At 42.0% G+C, this 23,790-nt stretch overlaps 1 protein-coding gene across 5 annotated transcripts in view; it reads right to left on the reverse strand.

Moving 5' to 3' along the window:
• The window catches only part of SH3RF2 (SH3 domain containing ring finger 2), a 129,379-nt gene that overhangs the window by 65,833 nt on the left and 39,756 nt on the right, over positions 1-23,790 (reverse strand). For all 5 annotated transcript variants that reach the window (XM_060635836.3, XM_060635837.2, XM_060635835.2 and 2 more), the window contains exons 3-4: positions 9,918-10,187; positions 6,626-6,721 (exon numbers count right to left, since the gene is read on the reverse strand). In XM_060635836.3, coding sequence (XP_060491819.1) covers positions 6,626-6,721; positions 9,918-10,187 — 366 coding nt within the window. The remainder of the gene's footprint in view (positions 1-6,625; positions 6,722-9,917; positions 10,188-23,790) is intronic.

Here is a 23,790-nt window from a genome sequence, read left to right on the forward strand (position 1 = left end):
CAATAGCCAAATTATGGAAAGAGCCTAAATGTCCATCAACTGATGAATGGATAAAGAAATTGTGGTTTATATACACAATGGAATACTACGTGGCAATGAGAAAAAATGAAATATGGCCTTTTGTAGCAACATGGATGGAACTGGAGAGTGTGATGCTAAGTGAAATAAGCCATACAGAGAAAGACAGATACCATATGGTTTCACTCTTATGTGGATCCTGAGAAACATAACAGAAACCCATGGGGGAGGGGAAGGAAAAAAAAAAAAAAAAAAAAAAAAAAGAGGTTAGAGTGGGAGAGAGCCAAAGCATTAGAGACTGTTAAAAACTGAGAACAAACTGAGGGTTGATGGGGGGTGGGAGGGAGGGCAGGGTGGGTGATGGGTATTGAGGAGGGCACCTTTTGGGATGAGCACTGGGTGTTGTATGGAAACCAATTTGACAGTAAATTTCATATATTAAAAAATAAAATAAAATAAAATAAAAAAAAAAAATAAACACCCCTCACCCAATGAAAAAAAAAAAAAAAAAAAAAAAGAAGGAACTAGCTGTGTAAAGATGGGGGTAAGAACATGCCAGGCAGAGGGATTATAATCAAGTAAAAAGATCCTAAGGAGGGGGAAAAACAGTCTGAGAAAAAAGCAAGAAACAGAAGCTGGAATGGAGTGAGGAGCAGGTGGTAAAGAGACCACAGAGACAGGCAGGGGCAGGGTCACAAAGGTCCTGGGAGGCTCAAGTTTATTCTAAGTGTAAAGGAAGCCTTTGGCAGGATTAGGTAGAGGAGTGACACAATCTGATTTCTGCTTTTAAAAGCTCATGCTTTGCTTTGGCAGTTTCTTTTTTTTTTTTTTTTTTTTAATTTTTTTTCAACGTTTTTTATTTATTTTTGGGACAGAGAGAGACAGAGCATGAACGAGGGAGGGGCAGAGAGAGAGGGAGACACAGAGTCGGAAACAGGCTCCAGGCTCCGAGCCATCAGCCCAGAGCCTGACGCGGGGCTCGAACTCACGGACCGCGAGATCGTGACCTGGCTGAAGTCGGACGCTTAACCAACTACGCCACCCAGGCGCCCCGCTTTGGCAGTTTCTTACAAAGCTAAACCCACACTTGGCATCTGACCCAGCCATCTCACTCCTAGGTAATTACTGAAGAGACAGGAAAACTTATGCCTGCTCAAAAATCGGTATGCAAATGTTTATGGCAGCTTCACTCGTAGCTGCCGACAACTAGAAACAACGCATTGTCTTTCACCTGGTGCACGGACAAACAGACTCTGGCACATCCATGCAGTGGAATGCGGCTTAGCAATTAAAAGGGAAGAGCTGCTGATATACCTAACTACATGGATGAATCTCCAATGCTTTGTGATAAGTGAAAGACGCCAGACTCCAAGGCTACATTTTGCAGGATTCCATTGCTATGACATTCAGGAAAAGGAAAACTATAGGAGCAGAAACCAGATCAGTGATTGCCTGCTATTGGGAGTCAGGAAGGGGCTGACTACAAAGAGTCAGCATGTTGTTGCACCTTTTGGGGATGTTGGAACTATTCTAGATCTTTTTTTTTAATGTTTATTTATTTTTGAGAGAGGTGGGGTGCAGAGAGAGACAGGGAGACAGAGAGGATCCGAAGCAGGTTCCGCACTGACAGCAGACAGCCCAATTCGGGGCTCAACTCATGAACTGTGTGAGACCATGACCTGAGCTGAAGTTGGACGCTTAACCGACTGAACCACTCAGGCACCCTGGAACTATTCTATATCTTGATGGTCATGTGGGTATACTGGATGCATTTACCAAAATGTATAGAAGTGGACCCAAAAAGAGTAAATTTTGCCATATGCAAATAAAAACAAATACATAAAAGTTTAGACTTTTCTGTATTTGTTTTTATTTTTTTTTTGTTCAGAAGTACCAGCATAGAAGTAGGGAGACTACCTAGGAAGTTACAGAAGTTGTGTCGGCAAGCTCTGATGGCAGTGTGGGCTCGGGACAATGTCTACATTACCCAGAGCACCTATCCCTCCATTGTTGATTTAGTAAGAGGGCAACATATACTCTTTGAGTTGAATGAGTAAAGTTCTTTATGGTCATTCACAGCTAGAATGAAATCAATTAATTTTTTTCTCCTGCTTCCTAATTGTTCTTTTTCCCCTGGTGAGCAACACCTTCAGTGTTTTCATCAGCAACACTGACAAAAGGCTTTGTGTGACTCTTGGTCTGCCTGTGTTCTGCCAACGTGATTAATAGCGCGGTTGGGGAAAGACTGCACATCTCTTAAATTTGTACCCACTCATTTGAAACAATATCCTTGAGGTTCATTGGGCTGAGCAAGGTTCACATAACCCAGGCAGGCCTCACTGGAGAAGTCCTGACAAGAATGGGTATAAGCTCAGCATTTGTTTTACCACCTTTTTATTCAGGTGTAATTCAATAAATCAAGTGATGCATTAACAAGAAAAATCCTGTTTATGCAGAAAAGAAAAAAAAAACCAACCCATGCCACTCTTACCAGAAAGCCTTCCTTTTTTTTCAGTTGCTTTGCATGGCACTGATAATTCAAAACTTGTTTAAAGAGTTCTTAGCAAGTGCTAGTCTTAATGAAATGACTGGAGTCAAAATTTAAGTACTGCTTTAAAAAGCTCAATTTAGATTTCAAGTAATTTTTGAAAATCAGGTTTCCAGATTAGAGCAACCACTTGATTATCTTTTTCCCCTCCTAGCAATTAGGAGAACAAACGAAGCAATGGCTAGTTTGATGATAATCTTGAGGGTTCTCGTAATCACTAATTTTAGAGGTGAAGGGGTGGGAAGAGTGTCCAAATGAATAATCATTAAATGTAGAAGTTTTCGAAAAAAGAGTACCAAAAATGGGTAATAAAATCAATGGTGCTTTTTTCCCCCCAGAGCTATGGAGAAGCTTCTTGAAATTATGCAGGGGACCACGCAAGCTCTAAAATGCAAAAATGTAAGCACCTCCTATGTATCCAATTTGGTATTGATTGTAGCTGATGTCTGTCCTTGGAAATTTAACCACCGTCTCCCCATCTCTGTAATTGTCCCTCTTTGGTAGCGGCTCCACCACTAACCTAGGCACATAAAGCAGAAAGTGGGGCATGCATTCTTGACCACTCCCTCTCCCCTGTTCCTCACTTTTGTCAACCTCCAAGCCCTGTGGATCTACCTCCTAAATGGTGTTTGAATCTGTCTACTTGTTTCCAATTTCCTGGCCCAAGCCACAGTCATCTTCCAACGGAGCCATGAGCCAGCCTCCTAACTGGTCTTCCTGCTTTTTCCTCTCTCCTCCTCAAATTATTCTTCTTACTATAGCCGGAAGAGCAGACTTTAAGAAATCCAAGTCTGGGGGCACCTGGGTGGCTCAGTGGGTTAAGCATCTGACTTTGGCTCAGGTCATGGTCTGGAGGTCTGTGAGTTCGAGCCCCGTGTCGGGCTGTGTGCTGACAGCTCAGAGCCTGGAGCCTGCTTCGGATTCTGTGTCTCCCTCTCTCTCTGCCCGTCCCCCAGTCTTTCTCTCAAAAATAAATATACAACAACAACAAAAAGAAACCCAGGTCTGATGGAGTTACTGTGTCCCTTAGAATCTTCCAGTGGTGTCTACTGACTTCTGGATCAAGCCCAAACTTCTTACCATGTGGCACAGACCACCATACTTATCAGATGTTCCTCGTGCTCCCCTGTACTTCTCAGCTGCCTTGAAGACAGGAGGGGCTAGGGGACTGGTTCAGGCCCACGGGCCATGAGTGGAGTGACAAGTGTCAGTTTTGAGCTGAGGCATTTGCTGATGCACAACTCAATCCTCCTTACTCCTCCCCTGCTATGAAGACTGGGGAAGTCCATGTGCTCCAGATGGCAACTACAAGGTGGCCCAGCCTCAGTGTGGGTTTCTAGAGTGACTATGTGAGCACAGCTTCTCACTGTTCCGTGCCAAACATGTAATGTGGGTGAGAAGTAAGTTTTTCCTTGCTAAGTCACTGGCAGTTTGGGGCTATTTATTACCATAGCATAACCTAGTTCATCCTGACGAATACAGGATGATTTATAAAGCCCTCAGTGACCTGTCTCCCACTCACTTCCCTGGCGTGTCAGGTTACTGTCTTACTTTCTAAGCTCCAGCTCTAGTATTCTTTTGGTCCTGTGGATACACTACACTTCCTCAACCTGTCAGACTTTGGTATATGTTACCTCCACTCCCTAAAACACTCTTCTCTCCGTGCTTACCTACATAACTCCTATCCATCTGGGTGATCTTGGCATACAAGGTATTCACTGACCTCTTTCCCAGGTCAGTTGTACATCATTCCCTCCTCCCCCCATTTATTTCCCTCCCTTTGATTCTTTGCATCATTCATCACACTTAAAAATTACTTGATTAATGTCTGAGTTTATAGTCCCTGCAAGTAGGAACCCATTATCTCTTTGTATCTTTAGAACTTAGCATAGGACCTGACTTAGCAGGTACTCAGTGAAACATTAGTTGAATGATTGAATATATGTGTACAGGACAGGGTCACACTGAATGGTTTCTTTTCTTTTCTTTTTTTTTTTTTTAATATATGAAATTTATTGTCAAATTGGTTTCCATACAACACCCAGTGCTCATCCCAAAAGGTGCCCTCCTCAATACCCATCACCCACCCTCCCCTCCCTCCCACCCCCCATCAACCCTCAGTTTTTCAGTTTTTAAGAGTCTCTTATGCTTTGGCTCTCTCCCACTCTAACCTCTTTTTTTTTTTCCTTCCCCTCCCCCATGGGTTCCTGTTAAGTTTCTCAGGATCCACATAAGAGTGAAACCATATGGTATCTGTCTTTCTCTGTATGGCTTACTTCACTTAGCATAACACCCTCCAGTTCCATCCACGTTGCTATAAAAGATTTCATTCTTTCTCATTGCCACATAGTACTCCATTGTGTATATAAACCACAATTTCTTTATCCTGAATGGTTTGTTTTCTAATTTTTTTCTCTTCATTCACTTTTTTCTACCTTTTTTCTCTTCATTCACTTTTTAAGCTTTTTTTTTTTTTTTTTTTTTTTTTTTTTTTTTTTTACAGAGAGCCTTTCTGTGTCAGGCTAGCCTGTGAGGAATAAGCAATACACCCCTCAGGTGTTTGGAGAAGAAAGAGACAACTGAGTGTTCAACTAGTGGTCAGAAATTTTATGGAGAAAGCAGGTTTCTAGTTGAGCCTTGTAAAATGAGTGAAATTTGAACAGGTAGAGAGAATTGGGTGTGTGTACCTGAAAGGGGCCTCAGCAAGATAAAAGGACTAGTAATGAGGATACTGTTGACTAGAGATGATAAGACGACCAGACTCTGTGGACCCTTCCTCTATCCTTCCTTTCTATTTTTCATCCCTTCAGCATCAAGTTAGAAGAGCTATAGACAGCCTTGAAAGCTTAGAATCTGCTTTGGCTCTTATGAATGAAAGAACTGGCCCTTTTTCTCCAACTCTGCCCCATTCTATTTTCACCCTGCCTTCCTAGAGGGTGGAAAACATGCCTTTTCCTTCTTTCATAGCTCCCCAGTGCTCACTTTTAATGCTTTATGCCTGGTAAGCATCCAATTAATGCAGTTAAACAATGAAGCCTCTCTTAAATTTGTAATGACCTGCCTCAAGCTAGGGTGAGGCTCAAGGCTAGAGAGGTTGGGAACTCCAGGTTATAGTATTATACTTGAGAAATAGGCAGATAGGGTCTAGTATGTGCTCTTCTTTTTTAAGGGAGCTTAAAAAACCTCCAGAAGTAATATATGCTTATTTCAGAAGATTTACAAAATACAGGGCAGCAGAAGAAAATGAAAATTATCTAGAATCTCACTATCTGGTGATCACCACTGTTAACAGTTTTGTACATATCGTTCCACCCCCTGTCCATTTATATACACACGTATTTATGAAGCTAGTTTAATATAGCTCCATTTGTTAATTGTGGCAAAAAACATGTAACAGAAAATTTACCATAACAGCCATTGTAAAGTGTACAATTCAGTAGTGTTGAGTATGTTCATATTGTTGTGAAACAGATCTCTAGGACTTCTTCACTTTCTAAATCTGAAACTCTATGCCCATTAAACTTTACTTAATAACACATTATAAACGTCTTTTCATAATATACCAAATACTCAAAAATACTGAATTTTCTTTAACATTATGTTTAATGGGTATATATATTTTTTCCTCACCGTAATTTAAAACAACGAAATCCTTATTGTCGGATGTTTAGATTACTTCTGGCTTTTCACCATTACACACAACGCCATGGTGAACACATATATCTTTGTGTACTTGTTTGAATATTTCTTTACAATAAACTGTCAGATTGATGCAACTGCTGAATCAGAGGAGATGTAGGTTTTTAGTGTTATTGACATGGGTTTCTTTGAGTTTGGGTATGAGACACTGCACTATTTACACTCCCATCAGAATAAAAAGGTCCATTTCACCACACACTTGCCAGAACTGAATGTTATCTTCTGGAATCTTTTCCTTGGAGACTTTAGTTACTTCTGAAATAAACCTCATATCAAAAAGGAATTTCTCTCAGGCATCCCGGTGGCACATATATACTTCTGAGTGGGCGTGAATCAGATGTAGACTTGATACTCACGTACCTCTACAAACAAGATTGGGAAGATGCCGACTTTATCTCCTAACTTGCCTTCTGCCCAGTTCTCATCCACTCGGCTGATCACGGTGATGATATCGTCCTGAAAGAGAGAAAGTCTCATGGTCAGCATTTGCTCTCAGTTTTCAGGTGGTGAAAGCTTTTAGTGGAGAGCAGTTTGGAATCCCAGATGGTGTAAGGTACAAGAAACGTAACTCTTTCATAATTTATTTGTAAAATCTTCTTCCATAAAGGGCATAAGTATTGGGCCACCAAGACCACAGGAGGAGTAGAAATAATTTGGAGGACCAGTGGAATCCAATAGAAAATTTGGAAATGTTTCTAATTTTCAATCACCAGCAGATTCTGAGCTTTCATTTATATTAATCAGATGGAGAAATCAATATGGGAGCCACAGGGAGACAGATCTTTAGCTTAGCAAAATCAAGAACAAATTTCATTCTAATTTTGAAGAATTTTCAGAACCTATTCAATTTTTAATGTATAAAATGTGAGGTGGCTTTTTATTCAAAATTTTCCTATTATAAAAGGTTATGGGGTACCTGGGTGGTTCAGTTGGTTAAGCATCCAACTCTTGATTTTGACTCAGGTCACAACCTCACGGTTTGCGGGATCGAGCCCTGCATTGGGCTCTGTGCTGATAGCACAGATGCTGCTTGGGATTCTCTCTCTCCTTCTCTCTCTGTCCCTCCCCTCTCCGAGATAAATAAATAAACATTTAAAAAAGGTTATATGAAGATTTGTAGAAACATTTGAAAATATAGTATGCGAAACAAAGAATTCTACCACAGTATATATACACTCATTGTTAACATCCTGATTAGCACATTTCCCAGCCGGAGTCTTCTCTCTGAGGATAAAACATACCCAAGTGTACATATATATATACATTGATTTTTAAAAACTTTGATGAAAACATACATACATATATACAATAAAGTTCATAAAGTTTAGAGGTAAAGCTTGATGAATGTTAACACTAACTATACCCACGAAACCCCCATCCAGATCAAGAGATATAGAACATTTCCAGCACCCACAAGGCTCCTTTGTGCCCTTTCCTATTGCCTAGCAAGAAGTAAGCACTATTCTGACTCCTAGCATATACACTCATTCTGCCTTTCCTTATATTTCATACAAAAGGAGTCATGTAATACACACTTTACTCTGTATACCATATCAGGAACACCTTTCCATATCCATACATGTTCATCAATCCAAATCTGAATATCCATCCACTGATTGCTCTGGCCTTCTGATCCATGCCCCTCAGCAATTTAGATGAATCAGAATCTAAGTTCATTACTGTATTATACCTTTTCTTACCTTTCTCTGCCCCTATCACAATTTACAATTATCCATTTATAGGTTATGATTTCTTTAATGCCTGTCTACCCCCTCAGACTATAAACTCCATGTGTTCAGGGCCTGTGTCTGTTCTGTTCCTTTCTGTGTCCCTAGCACCCAATACAGTGGTTCCCATTTAGTAGTCATTCAATAAATTTCTAAATGAATGTGTGCATGCATGAATAAGTCACTGTGTGAGTAAATTGTATAATTTACTGAGATAGAAAAACACTAGGAAAAGAGCAGCTTTGGGAGGGAAGATTTTTGGTTTAATTTAGACACGCTGAGTTTAGGAAGACCATGAAATTTCCCAGTGTAGCCTAAGCCTTTCATAGCTTCCAGAATGGATCAAATCTTCTCTTCTGGTTCCTTTATCATAATTTTCCATTCCCATGTCTGTTCTTTCCACTAGTCTGTCAGCTCTCTGAAGGTAGGAACAATGATTCATCACTTTAATCCAGCAGGCAGCTTGGCACATGGATGAGCTCAATGAATGAACAAGCAGGTGGAGTAAGTGTCCCAGTTTGCAAAGTCCCACAAAGGGGCAAAAAAGGAAGATGACGCTTCCTGCCTCTGCCTTCTTCCGGCAGTGTCCCCAGGGCTCGGCGTTTAATGCCTGGCCCAAAGTAAATACTCAATAAATGTCTGTGGGATTGAACTCCCCTTCCTCTAAGTGTGATTGAAACACAGACTTTGCAGCTTGGGCTACAGAATGGCCTTCTTTAAGGGGCTCATGCTGAGGGGGCTCAGTGTTGAGTGTCGGACTCTTGATTTCGGCTCAGGTCTTGATCTCATGGGTCGTGGAATCAAGCCCCTCACTGGGCTGGCACGCTGACTGGGATTGTCTCTCTCTGTCCGTCTCCTGCGTGTGTGCGCACACTCTGTCTCCCTCTCTCTCACAAAATAAATAAATACACTTAAAAAAGAGGACTCACTCTGAGGTGCCAAGGTAACAATGATCAGTATTTCAAAATATGGGGTACAGTGAGGTTATCGAGACTGAGGCAATCTGCAGCAAATCTCATTTCTGGTAGTGGTGGAATAAAAATGTTTTGCAAAAGAAAAGACCTTTCCTGAGCTACTATACCAGTGACACTTCTAGTATTGATGTACTTCTCGTAAGCAGCGAAGAGTGAAAATCACCTCAACTTTGGCTTCTGTGAGAGAATTTGACTGTTTAAGGAATCATAAATACCGAATACAGAGAATTAAAGCAGTCTAGACTTTAGTAGAAGTGTTGTTACTTGCACATGTGAAGAATTATCTGATAAAAAAAAAGGCAGAAAAAAATCTTAATTAATGTGCTTGGAAAATACAACTTGTAAGAGGTTAGTTACATATAAAGGTATAATTATGTTATTGAATGTGCTTGGAATGTTTTGAATACAATGTTTAGTATAAAATAGAATGTTGTAAAGAGTAAAATTAGATGCTCAGAACTTGGTCAGCAAGAATGTCCTTAGATAAAAGGGTAAAGAGGTAAGATTTGTAGTTTTGCACAGCACACTGTCAAAATGTATTTGTAAGCTGTTGTCCACATATCTGTCTGTCCCACTACTCTGCCTATGGGCAGAGACTGGGACTTGTTCAGGCTGCATCTCCAGGGCCTGCAAAGAGGTGTTCAAGAGTGACTAGAATGAATGAATGAATGAATGAATGAATGTGTGAATACCTATTTTTGTAATTGCAATAGAAAAGGTTTAAGGATTTGCATCAAACTCTTTAGTAGATTTCTCTGGCAACTTCCATTCAGTTTTGAATTATACACACACATACTTTACATACATATGCACACACACACACACACTCATATATAAACATTTCTGTGTAAAATATATATGTTTTAAAAATTAGCAAGTGTTAAAAACTCCAGGTTGTGGCACAGTATCTGTGTGGTTGCTGGTGACCTCCACGGCTGCCTAGAATTGTACCTTGAGGAAGCTCAGGCAGTCCTGGCTCTCACTCTTGTCTTTGTCTCGTAGGTCAAAATTGTAGAGGGCCCGGCAGAGCGGGGGTGGCTGGGGCAGCTGCTTGATGACTTCCACGGAGCTGGCTGGGAAGATCCCACTGATTCCATTGATCTCCCCCTGGTACCAGTTCTCATCCAGCTGTCTCCGCAGAAGGATGACATCTCCCTTATTAAACCTCAGGTCACCAGGATTCTGTCCTCGGTAGTTGCATAAGGCCTTTGCTCTTGGCACCTGCAGTGGCACAGACCAGTGAAATATGTACTTAGCTTACAGACTGGAGGGACAGAAGTATGTATAGCATTATTAACTGATTACTGAGCACTCCCTATGTGCTAAGTGCTGGATGTAGATCATCTTCTTTAACCTTTGAGATAGACATTCTTATTAGTCCATATCTAAGTAGGGCACCTGAGGCACAGAGTGGGTTAGTACCTTGCCTAAGGGGACACAGCTGGGAAAAGGCAGATAGTGGGTCTGAACGCAGACTATCTGACTTTAGAGGCCCTGTTCTTAATCACTCTGCAGGGAACAGGATTTTGGCCACAACTCTGTGAACTTGAGTGAGTCATTGACTCTTTCTGGGGCCTGAATATTGATTTTGAATTCTGGCTTGACCTCTTTCCTGTCATGTGACCATGATCAAGTCATTTAATCATTCATAAATCTATCCATTTATAAAATGGGATAATAGAATATGTGCTTTATCAGGGCAGTTGTGGGGACTACATAATATTCACAATGTATTTAGCATATTGCTTGATACATAGTGCATACTCCATAAATGGCATCTCTTATAAATTTTTTTAATTACATTTCTTTATTTTTGAGAGGCAGAGAGAGACAGAGCGTGAGTGGGGGGGGGGGGCAGAGAGAGGGAGACATAGAACCCGAAGCAGGCTCCAGGCTCTGATCTGTCAGCACAGAGCTCGATGCGGGGCTCAAACTCAAGAACCATGAGATCATGACCTGAGCTCAAGTCAGACTCTCAACTGACTGAGCCACCTAGGCGTCCCTAAATGGCATCTTTTATAATCATCGTCTGTAGGGAAAGGTTAATAATATCAGTTCTACCTACTCCTCAGTGTTGACGGGGAGACAACAGAGGTGAGAAGTCCCTGAAAATACAAAGTGCTGTATGAAGGGCATCTGGCTGCCTCATTTGGAGAAGCATGAGATTTTTTTTTTTTTTTACATATTTATTTTTGAAAGAGAGAGAGATAGAGTGTGAGCAGGGGAGGGGCAGAGAGAGAGGGAGACACAGAATCCCAAGCAGGCTGCAGGCTCCGAGCTGTCAGCACAGAGCCCTTTGGGGGGCTCGAACCCACGAGCCGTGAGATCATGACCTGAGCCAAAGTCAGACGCTTAACCTACTGAGCTACCCAAGTGCCCCAGAAACATGAGATTCTTGATCTCAGGGTTGTGAGTCTGAGCCCTATGTTGGGTGTGGAAATTACTAAAACCAAGCTTTAAAAAAGAGAGAGAGACAAAGTGCTATATGAGAGTGATTGCAGCATGATTTGTCCTCAGCCTTGTCTAGAAAGTGTAAACCTTGTGAGGGCTTGCATCATTAGGGAGCATTGAGACAAAGAAACATTTAGTCAGAGATCAGTCAGCACTTTAAAAAAAATCAGCTAAAGAACTGTCAACTTACTTGTCTATCCAAATAATTATTTTAGTGAAGTGCATTTTTTTCTAATTGAAACTGGTTTCTACACAGAGAAACACCTCACTCTCATCTGGCTTGGAGTCAGTTTGGCAAACTAAAGGTTCTAATAACATGTTTAATAGCCCTTCAGGGTCACCTGCATTGTATTTTACTTTGTGCTTTCCTCAGCAGTGGGGTGATGTAGTCCCCTTTCTCGGGGGGTGGTCTTGCTACTCATAAGGGGGTGTAAGCAGGCAGTGTTCCAGTTCTCCAGGAAACTTCCGAGACCGCAATGTTACTTGAAAAGGAATTTCAAGCAGTTTAGGGGTAGAGACAAGATCTGAATAGTCCCTTGCTGACGGGATGATAGAGAAGTGCTTTTCTGCTGGTCCCTGGATACAGTAAAGGGAGCCTAGGGAAAAAGAAAACCACAGGAACACAGCTCATCCTCGGGAAACTTGGGGACATGTGAGCAAAGATGCGTGGGCTAGGAGGTTTAGCACAGCGTTATGGAGATTATAAACGGAACTGGTTGAATAAATTATGATACACCCACACAGTGGAAAACCCTGCAGTCATTAAAATTGATGAGAGAATCTATATGAGAATTACTCCTGATATATACTAAATTTAATAGAAGAGGTTAAAAACAGTTATGTTTTCATTATAAATGAAAACTAGGCTTTCCTTGTAAACACATACATATATTTTTACCTTGAGAAAATGCTGGATGGCCAGACCAGCATTTTAAGAGTGATTATTTCTAAGCAGTGATATTTTTGAAAGTTAAAAAATTGTTTTTCTAAGTGCTTAGCCATGCTTTCTAACTAGTCTACAATGAAATAATTGTATTGTCTATTAAAATTGAACAGTAGAGGGGTGCCTGGCTAGCTTAGACAATAGACCATTTGGCTCTTGATCTCTGGGTTGTGAGTTTGAGCCCCATGTTGGGTATGGAGATTATGTAAAAAAGAAAATTGAAAAAAATTGGATAGTAGAAATAAAATGAATGAGGGGCGCCTGGGTGGCGCAGTCGGTTAAGCGTCCGACTTCAGCCAGGTCACGATCTCGCGGTCCGTGAGTTCGAGCCCCGCGTCAGGCTCTGGGCTGATGGCTCGGAGCCTGGAGCCTGTTTCCGATTCTGTGTCTCCCTCTCTCTCTGCCCCTCCCCCGTTCATGCTCTGTCTCTCTCTGTCCAAAAATAAATAAAAAACGTTGAAAAAAAAATTAAAAAAAAAAAAAAAAGAAAAAAAAAAAAAAGAAATAAAATGAATGAAACTGGGGAATGAAAAGTAAAAGGTATGAGAGCAATTTAGGAAGAAAATAAGCCAAGCTGAGTAGGATCCACAGATTATGCAACTACCTCTTTGGAGAAGTTTCTTATCTGAGAAATAAGCAGATGGAAGCAGAATGAGAGCAGAGGATTTCTGAAGAATGATTTGAATCTGTTAGACTCCCCGGGCTGGGTATAGCAGGGAACAACAGTTGTCCCTCCATATTTTTTCTCCCAATTTTCCATTGTAAAATAAATCACATTTTGGGGGGTACATGGCCACCTGGAACGCCGATCACATTTGCCAGCCTCTCCGGACAGCTAAGTTTTCGCCAATGGGGTAAAAGTGAATTTTAGGAAGTGTCGTTACTGAGAGAGATCGATTTTCTCTTTCCTTTCCTCCACTTTGCCATGTGGAATGCAGACATGACTGCTGGAGTTCCAGCTGCCATCTTGAACAGTGAGGATGAGGGTCACACTGAAAGAGGGAAGGAAGTAGTCTGGGTTGCAGAGCTGTCACACAAGTCTTGAACTACTTTGACTTCCAGACTTTCATCTGGAAGCTAAATAAACTTCCGTCTTGCTTAATGCACTGTTAGTATGGATTTGTAAAAGAAAAGGGAGGAAGAATGAAAAAAATTAAGAAAATAAAGAACCGAAGCCCTTTTCTTTGACTTTGCATAATCATGATAGTGTCAATAATTAACATTTATTGAGTGCTCCTTCCTACGGGCCAGGCGTTGTGCTCAGTACTCCACAATATATCTCAATATATCTTATTTAATCTCATGCCAACCTGTGATTAGACTCCCATGTATCAGAAGTTACAAAGTTGCCCAAGTTCGTGAAGGTAGGAAGTGGTGGGTTCAGGATCTGAGGTCGAGTTTATCTGTCCCGAAGAGCCCAAGCCAGTGTTTTTCAAAATGAAGTTTGTGGTTCACCTGTATCAGACTCCTGGACCACATCCCTGATCTATTTGACCAGAATCTCTTGGAGTGTGATTCGAGTAGCTACTTTGTTATCAAGCTCCCCAGCATCCAAGTTTGATGCCCTGGTCTGAGTTACATCTTATTCTGACTAAAACGGGAGCAATGGAGTTTTGATGTAGGCTTTGTAAATGGCTAAGCTGCCTTTTTTCTTTCTTTTCTGGAAGATACTCCAGTGCAAGTGGCTACATATTTTAATGATTAGTAAGCAAGTATATTAAAACTGAAATTGCACAGAGTGCTTACATCTTTTTGAAGATGTATGTACGTTGAAACCCTGAGATAGTTCTAGTTGCCTGGCCACCTTCATCTTTGTGGGAGCGAACTGTCAATCCATTCTTAACGTCTTCTTACTCTTCAACCTCCCCTGGCATTCTCAGTTCTACATTCACACTTATAGGAACTACGGACTTCCTGCTGAAAAAAGGTCGGTGGGGCGGGTAGGTGCAGACAGAAGGAGAGAATTTGAAGAAAGGAAGGAAATTAACGTTTATTGTGGTACTGGCAGGCCACAGAAATTTGTCTCACATTACCGCTTTACTGCACTCTTCATGTATTGTCATTTACATCATCTCAAAATCCTATGAAGTCGGTGGTGTCACCCCATTGTACTGATGAAGAAACAGAAGTTCTGAGACATTCAGTGTTATCGCGCAAGGTCACACAGCCAGCGTGTGGCAGCCCCAAGACTGACTTAGGCTCTTTTGACCTCAAGGCCTGGTGTTTCTATCATCCTCATGCTCTTTCATCCAGCTGAAGTCACCAAGTATGTTTTTCCATCATAAAACTCATTTGGGTCTCTGTTTTATAATCAAAATCTGAATAGAGTGTGAATGCAATTTGCTTGCTGCTGGCTGCATTAGCATGAATTATTGAACTCCAGAGCCCTCACATAAAAGTTAAGCACCTGAAGAGACTCAGCTGGTTGATTCTATCCGGTTCTCAACTGTTCTCTCAGGGGAAAATGACTCTGCGTTCCACATCAGCTATCACCCGTCACATTGTTGGTAATGGGTTTTATCACCCACAATTGTTTTCTGTCTCTACAGGTGTGGGTGGGAGGGGAATGGGGATAAAGTGGGTGTGGAGGTCTCAAAGCCAAGCCATTACCAAACCCTTTTTCCTGGTGATTTTCAGAAAGCCAGATGATCCAATGGAAGCTCGCATGTACCCCCAAAGCTTTCCTTCTCTGAGATTCAAAAGGCTCACGACTTCTATGGTCCTGTAATTTGTCTATTCATTTGTCAACGCAGTAGGGCCTGAGAGCCATGAGGGCCATGCTTTTGATGGAGGAATAATACATGGAACCAAGAAACAAGGAAACACGGAAACACGGTCATGCAGAGACATTAGTAGTAAAAGGAGGAGGGAACTTGTTCGGATGAGCACGGGGTGTTGTATGGAAGTGATGAATCACGGGAATCTACTCCCGAAGGCAAGAGCACACCATATACACTGCATGCTAGCTAACTTGATGATAAATTATATTTTAAAAAAAGTATGTTGTAGTAATGAATGTTAGTAATAAAATTATGGCGAGCATTCCTTCTTTGAGGAACCACCTGTTTGCTCTCATCTTCTGAATGGCATAGCATTCACTCTGGTCATATCACACACACAGGGCTATGTGGCCCAGGCCAGCCAGGGAACCCAAATCCCCCTAGCATAGTGCTTTGTACAGAGCAGTCATCTGCCACAAACAGGGCCAACTATAATCTTCTCAGAGGTTTGATATATAGATGCTCTCTTGAATCATGTGCCTTGAGGAGGTAAGCCTTGGAGTACTAGTGGTGATATTTCCCGACCAAAAGACACATCTTCCTGAATGAAGACACAGGAGGCAGCAGAAATAGAGATATGGATAGATAAGAGAACTAGACAGACAAGAGACTTGACAATAAAATTTGAATGCCTAGGTCCAGCTGTGCTTGAAGGATACTTAGTTAAATAAGATCAACTTACTTATCTGCAATGTTTTGTTTATTACTTAAACTACTTGGGACTTGCTTTCTGACACCTGACACTGTACAAGTCCGGACTAGGACATATTAAAAACCCGGAAACAATAAGACTGCATAACAATGAAATAGCCAAATAGTAGAATCCAGAAACAGCAGGATGAGCTGCTGTGGTACTGTAATGCAGTACCACATTGTTGCCATTGAGCTCTGAGCTTATTTCCAATTTGAAAATACGGAAGGAGTCATGTGGACTGGTAACAGGGTCAGAGAAAAGGAGCCCAAGTGCAACAGAATCACCACAGTAGAAAGGAAAAGGCCGAGTCGGGATGAGAACTCCATCTGCTACTATGTACTGAGCTCTTCACTGTGCACTGGTGACACTCCCCACTGGTTTAGAAAGGGTTTGGCCTGCTTCCCTCTATTCCTGGAATCAGGTGGGGCCAAAATCAACATGCGGAGCTAAGTGCTTACCTTCCTGAGCTGGTTATGAGATCGCCCATCACTGGAGAGTGGAGCCAAGAAAAACCATCCTGGCCTTTGGCTCAAGTTATTATTCACTAGGCTACGAATTCTCTGCTGAAGAGTTCAGAATGTGTGTGTAAAGCACCTCTGTATCTCTGTCTCTGAGACCTGGATACAAGCAGGTATTTGATAAATGCTTGAAGAATGAATGAATTTGTGAACTAATCAAGAAATATCCAGAAATTGTCATTCCTGGAAGAAATGGGTATGTGCCAGGTGAATCAATATGACTGATAATAACAATTTGAAAGTAGGTTTATTGGCATAAGCTGGGAAACAAAAAAAAAAAGAGAATTTGGGCCATATTTTCCAAATTGTCCTGAATTTTAATAATTTGGTCCTACACATGCTCGAAAAAGTGTTCTATACTCAAGTTCAGGAAACACTGAGTTAAACAAAGTCACATAGATTTCTTTGCTGACTGGCTTCTCAGAAGCTTTATCTGCTAATGTGATTTTGCATTTGCATCTGGACCACTCTGCCGGATTAGCAGAACAGGCCGTGGGAATGATGGATAAGATAAATGTGATTTTACTCTACTGGTGAGAAAAGAGTCAACTGACTGTCCTCGATCTTAACTTCCTAGTTGCTGCTTAGCCAGTTGGGCCACCCTACCACCCTCCCTCACCATGATCATCCTTTTGGAGCAGATTTTGGGCATTGGAGTGTATGTTAGAAAGTGCTGGTTGGCCCTTGTGCACACGTTTTGTCTCCTCTGGTGAGAAGGGAGAACATGCCAGTGCCCAATAGGATCAAGACCATCTGCTAGTTGGGGACTTGAGATCACCAGAAGGTTCACAGTATTATGCTCTTCCTAAGTGGAAATCCCTGAATCTGGGCATTCATATTTGAGGCCAGGCTTATGAGATACTCTATGTGAGTTACTTTTCTTCATAGAGAACTTTATTTCTTTAAGGGAGACACGAGGGCACAACAGAACATAGATGTTACATTCAAGTAGGATGTCTTTTTGCATTGTGGCTTTTGTTACTTTGACCAGATCACTTAGCCTTCATGATCCTTGGTTTAGATCATCCACAAATTAGGACTAATACCATACCTCTGTGTGCAGTACACAGCAAGTCTAGGGTATTCAAACCCTGCCTGTTCCAGCAAAACGTTTGGCAGCTGACGTGGGAGATAGCCTCTAAGCCCTAGGAATATCCTGCCTGTTTAAGAGAGACTTTGTATACTGGGGGCCTTGGGTCACACCAGAGAGTCTAAACTAATAATGTGATTTATGGTGGGAGCCTGGAGCCATGTGCTGGTAGAACCTTGACCTCTGGAGAAGCTGGAGACTAAAGTCACCCACACAGGAGGTCGGTCATGCCTACCTGACTGGCTTCCAATAAAAACCCCAGACGTCAAGTCTTGGGGGAGCTTCCCTGGTTGGCACTACTTCACGGGTGCTGTCATGCATTGTCGCTGAGTGAAGTTAAGTGTTGTCTGTGCAACTCTTCGGGGAGAGGACAACCGAAAGTTTGTGACTGGTCCTTTCTGGACTCTGCCCTGTGTGTGTGTGTGTGTGTGTGTGTGTGTGTGTGTTTGATTCGGACTTTAATCTGTATTCTATCACTGCCATAAACTGTTAACTGTGACTGTAACAGCTTGCTGAATTCTGTGAGGCCTTCTAGTGAATCACTGAATCTGAGGGGGGTCTTGGGGACCTATGAACACACTTCCTCATGGGTTTGCTAGGAGGACTAATGAAATAAATCACATAAAGTACTCGTAGGATGCTTGGCAAATAGTAAGTGTTCAATAAATAAGGATTTTTCGCCCAAAGGAGGAGAGAGGAGTAATAAGCTTGTTGTTACATCTTCTGGCCTGACTTTTCCAGTCCTACTTGTCAGTCACTCAGTCTTTCAGTAAATGGATTTTTGAGGGACAACTATGCCAGGTATTGTCTAGTTGTAGAAACAAAGATTAAATTTATAAGTAAAGATATAATTACAATTTGGAGTAAGTGTTATGGAGGAAAAGAATAGGGTGATGAGAGATGGGAAAGGAACCAATGTAAGGAAGGTTCTTTTTAGTGGCCCTGTATCTCCATCTAAAAGTCCATTCTCTTCTGTGACTTTTGTCATATAGCTTTCTCTTTATATCATCTTCCTTTAGTCCTTTGTCCCAGACCTCTCTTCTTCCAGTCCTAGGTACAGAGCTGGGACACTGCAGCTTGACAGTTTCCTTTGTTATCTATCTCTTGCTACTTTTAATCAGTGGGCATGGCATTCCTGCCTTCTTCTATCAATCAAATATCAATCAAGTATGCCAAGCTTCTTTCCCTTGGTTCTTCCTGCCTCTTTTCTGGATTATCAAGGGTCTTAGAGCAGGAAAAAGTGCAAGAGGCAGGAGTCTATGCCAGGGGACAGAGAAAGAACCATTCACAATTCTTAGCCCCATTTTAGGGTCACCCTTAGCATGCTTTCATTTTTCCCTGCAAATATTTCTTTGAGATTGCTTTGGGGTGATCTCATTCCCCTATCATAGGAGGTAATCCCAGACATGTTCATAGCTATATCCCTGACTCCTAACATAAGCTGGTTCTTAGTAAATAGCTTGGGATTGTTTTTGAAATGGGCTGGGTGCCAGGTCCCAGAGCTGTTCAATGGGATAGCACTGAATTCTTCAGGGAATCAAAGCATTTCCATTGTAATCTCTTCTTCTAGGAGGGCATAGGCACCTGTGAGGAGGCTCCAGAGGTACATGGGAGCCTAAGAGACAAGGGTGGGGGGTTAGTTTTCTCACATCCTGGGAGGCGATTCTGCTCCCTTCCATTATCCTCATTTCCATAGTGAGCTTTTCCAATTGGTGTGGCACGTGGTGAATGAGTCTCTTTCCATATGCTCTGAGAGTCTGAGCCAAATCCAACATGCACAGGGAGGAAAGATGATTCAAATGACTGTCCCACCATCACTACCTTCCCTGGCTTAGGAAAAAATAGTAAAAAGCTCTGGTTACATGTACACTGGCTTCTTCTCCCAAGCCTTTTCTCTCTTCCACCTCCACGTGAAGATTTCTGCAGCTGAAGGAGGAATGGCCAGGGACAGTATGACCCAGGCAACAGCAGACATTTCTCATGACAAGGCAATATGGTTGGGGGCTGGAGGTAATGCCTAGAACGTGATACATAACTTATAAATTTGTGTCCGTGAGTGACGCCCTGAACCTCTCTGAGCCTCAGTTTCCTCAACTTCAAAGCAAAGACAGTAATTCTTACTATTCCTTCTCACTCTAAACGCAATAGGATACTAAGGTGAATGGTCAAAGCTCCAGGGACATCTTTAAAACATTCCAGAAATAAAGGTGATGTATGAGACCAAACCAAATGAGCAAAATGTTGTTAACTGTTGACATATGAGTCATGGAAAAAACGTGATTTATTATGCTACTGATCTCTCTACATCCGTGTACGTGGTCCTTCTTAGGTTTGCCAGTGAAGTCAAGGTGCCACTAGCAGGATAGGCTGTTGTGGTGAGGCATGAAGTGATGCGGAGTGCTCCCAGACCCTCGGCGAAAAGGACTTTGAAGACAAACACTGAGGTGGCTGTGCTTGCCCTCTACTGTCACAAGTTACATCTTGATTTCAGTTTGCTTTTTAGTTCATCTCAATCCCATAAGACTTGCATGTTGTGTGTGTGTGTGTGCGTGTGTATTTACACCTATTAGCCCTTTAATTTGGTGATACCAAAGAAAAAAGCCCGCATGACCCCTGTTGAAAACAGCAAGCTCTGGGAGGTTAGAAATCTTTTCTTTCAGTTCAGCTGTCCTTGAAGTCAAGATTTTCATCATAAGGACCTTCTGCAAATCTGTAGTTTGTCTGCCTCTGTCAAATGAAAATTTAGAGCATTCCTCTCATTTATACCACTGGGACAGACATGACCTGGGAGAAGAAGTACCTGCCTGCCTATGGAGCTGGTCCCCATGTGGGGAGTGAGTGACGCTGGAGACCTTCATGTCATCTCTCGCACTGGGCACAGGGTCATTTAAGTAGAAATCCAGAATTTAGGAAAACTTTTCGAAAGTCCCTGAGAAATCAAAGATGTCTCTGATGATTAAGCTACAGAAGTATTCTGGAAGTTATTTGCAATCATTTTTCATTCTAAGATAGAGCCTGTAGTCCTCCTAGGAATACAAGATACTGCAAATTACGGGAAAAGTTTTCTTTTTTTCCCATAAAGTCATATCCAGATAGGTGCCAAAATCTTTGGTTTTGTATCTCTGTTTTCAGAAAGCCTTCACTGTCTCCTCCCCCAAGGCTGAGTTGGGTCTCCTTTTCTTGTGAGCCATTGCACCCAGCAACCCTGCCAGTCCCCCTGTCACAGCACTCTTCACCCTGTGGTGTAATTGCTGGTTTCCTTGTCTGTCTGTGCTCCAGACATTGAACTCTGTAGCATCAGGGCCTATGGCTTGTTCATCTCTATACCCGTGACTACTGGCAAAGTGATGCCATCCATGCATTCCTCCAACAGAAATGTATGGACACGCCTACAGTATATAAGATAGGCGCACTCTCTGCCTTTGTGGCATAGAGTTTACATTCTCAGAGCACCCAGAAAGCCCAATAAGTATTTGTTGAATATATAAATGAAACAAACAAATAAATAATATGCTACACCATGTCATTTGAACTGATTCCAACTTCGTCTTTTGCCATCTCTGGTCCTCAGGTAAATTGCTAACATGCTCAGCTAGTTATTTCTCCAGGATTGGGAGTGTGCAAGTGTGTTAGCCTCAGATATCCACAGATAAATATAGTATTTTTCTAGGTCACCCTTTAGAAAGGTCCCATTGTTTCAAATGTGCTTTGAGCTATATCCATGTCCCGGTTTTTCCAGCAGATACCTGCCTTAGACCCTCCCACTGTTGAAGACTCTTTCTTTCCCACATGTTCTCTTCACCAAGTGTATAATCTCCACTGCAAGCAACCATGATGAGTGACAAGAAATACCAGCTGGCAGCTCCAGGAAAGGGAGCAGAGGGGAGCAAGGAGATATCTTTTTCCGCCTATTCAGAACATTGAAATCCAATTTATCATTGGCCACATGAGCCAAAGAAAGCAGCTCTCAGCAGCTGTTGATCTGAGAGGCTCCAATCTCACTTCTGTGACCTGGGTGTCACTGATACTCCTTGGTCACGTCTGGGAATGGGTTGGCATGAAGGAGTGGCTCTCCCGTTCTCTTTCCTAAGGGCTGGTGTTGGGTAGGCCTGTTGTAGGTAGCAGAAAGTATGAAAAGAGTCACTCTTTCATAACTATTTTTTTTGTTGTGGATGGACATTCCTTGGTAATTGCTGGGCAGGTTCTTATTCATTTCATTACTTTCACCTTCACTGAGTGGTGTGCTGGTAAACCAGCTCTCAAAAGCAAGCAAAAGGCTCTGATGTGCAGCGTTTGCCAGTTTTCATGGTGTAAATACTCCTACCTTGGCTACCAACCTGACGTTACTGAATATGAAGTTGGGAGGACTTAAGACGTGCATTATTGCATTTTGTGAACCAGCAGTAGCTTGTTCCAACACTATTACACAGCTCCCTAATTCACCCATGCTCCAGAGGTGAAATTGGACTATATTAGAACCTCTTGTCTTTCTATAACTGGGATTTTAGGATATAGTTTGGAAAATACTTTTGCATTTGCTATGTCATTGGGCTCTACCCACAACATTGGATGGTCATTATTATGCCTGTTTGGTGGAGGAATAAACCGAGGCACAGGAAGATATGACTTACATTGTGGGATTTACTCAGTTCTTAGCTATCTACTCTTTTTGTTTAAGTTTTTATTATAATTCCAGTTAGTTAACATACATATTAGTTTCAGGTATATAATACAGTAATTCAACAGATCCACACATCACCCTGTGCTCATCATGACAAGTGCACTCCTTAATCCTCATCACCTACTTAACCCACCCTTCCATGATATTAGCCTCTGGTAAGCATCATTTTGTTCTCTATACTTGTCTGTTTCTTGCCTTCTCTCTCCCTTATTTTATTCCATTTGCTTGTTTGTTTTGTTTCTTAAATTCCTCATATTAGAATCCTGAGAAACTTAACAGAAACCCATGGGGGAGGGGAAGGAAAAAAAAAAAAGAGGTTAGAGTGGAAGAGAGCCAAACATAAGAGACTCTTAAAAACTGAGAACAAACTGAGGGTTGGTGGGGGGTGGGAGGGAGGGGAGGGTGGGTGATGGGTATTGAGGAGGGCACCTTTTGGGATGAGCACTGGGTGTTGTATGGAAACCAATTTGACAATAAACTTCATATATTGAAATAAAATAAAATAAAATAAAATATAAATTAAAAAAAATTCCTCATAGGGGCGCCTGGGTGGCTCAGTCGGTTGGGCTTCCGACTTCGGCTCAGGTCACGATCTCACAGTCCGTGAGTTCGAGCCCCGCGTCGGGCTTTGGGCTGATGGCTCAGAGCCTGGAGCCTGCTTCCGATTCTGTGTCTCCCTCTCTCTCTGCCCCTCCCCCGTTCATGCTGTGTCTCTCTCTGTCTCAAAAATAAATAAAACGTTAAAAAAAAATTAAAAAAAATTCCTCATATAAGTGAAATCATATGGTATTTGTCTTTTCTGACTAACTTATTTCACTTAGCGTTATACTCTCTAGATCCATCCATGTCATTACAAATGCCAAGATTTAATTCCTTTTTATGGCTGAATAATATTCCTGTGTGTGTGTGTGTGTGTGTGTGTGTGTGTGTGTGTGTATAACATCTTTTCCATTCATCAGTCCACGGATTATCTCTCTACTCTTGACTCTGGCCATTCTCCTCTCACACTGCCTGCTGCAGCCAAACCATACTTTGTCTTCTGCCAGTGCCTCATGCATGCTCACCTCTTAAGTTCTTCCCAGAACATTCTTCCTGCACTCCACCCTCTCCTTCTGTCCAATTCCTACTTGTCTTCTAGGTCTCAGCTTCAACTTCATGTCCCTCCACATTCATGGCAGGGTCAGGGATCTCTCCCAGTTTTATGTTTTATGACACTCTCTAGCATCTTGATCATGGTATCTGTCAGGGGGTGTTAAAGTACTGATCTGTCTTCTTCAGCAGTCTGGAGATTTTATGAGGGCAGAAACTTTAATCTAGCTCACCACTGATCCTAGTGTCAAGTGCCAAGTCTGGCCCAATGAGTACTTCCAGAATGAATGAATCCATGAATGATGGTCTCCTAACCCTCACTAAATGCTTTGTTTTCTATACTATCTCCTATGGACTCAGAAGCATCCATGTCCTCATAGTTTTGTTAATGTTTTATTGGATACCTGTGGAGGCCCCTGCTAAAATGCACAGCCAGTCAGATTTCTCCATTGTCAGTTGCAGCTGACCTCCCCTACATCCCCATGGCCCCTCTAGACTGCAAAATATCACAGAAGCAAGTTAAGAAACCTGTCTGGTATGCTATGGGATATGCTCATTACCCACATGCCAAGACAAAG

The sequence above is a fragment of the Panthera onca genome, chromosome A1, assembly GCF_046562875.1.
Source record: "Panthera onca isolate mPanOnc1 chromosome A1, mPanOnc1 haplotype 2, whole genome shotgun sequence".
Lineage (NCBI taxonomy): Eukaryota > Metazoa > Chordata > Mammalia > Carnivora > Felidae > Panthera > Panthera onca.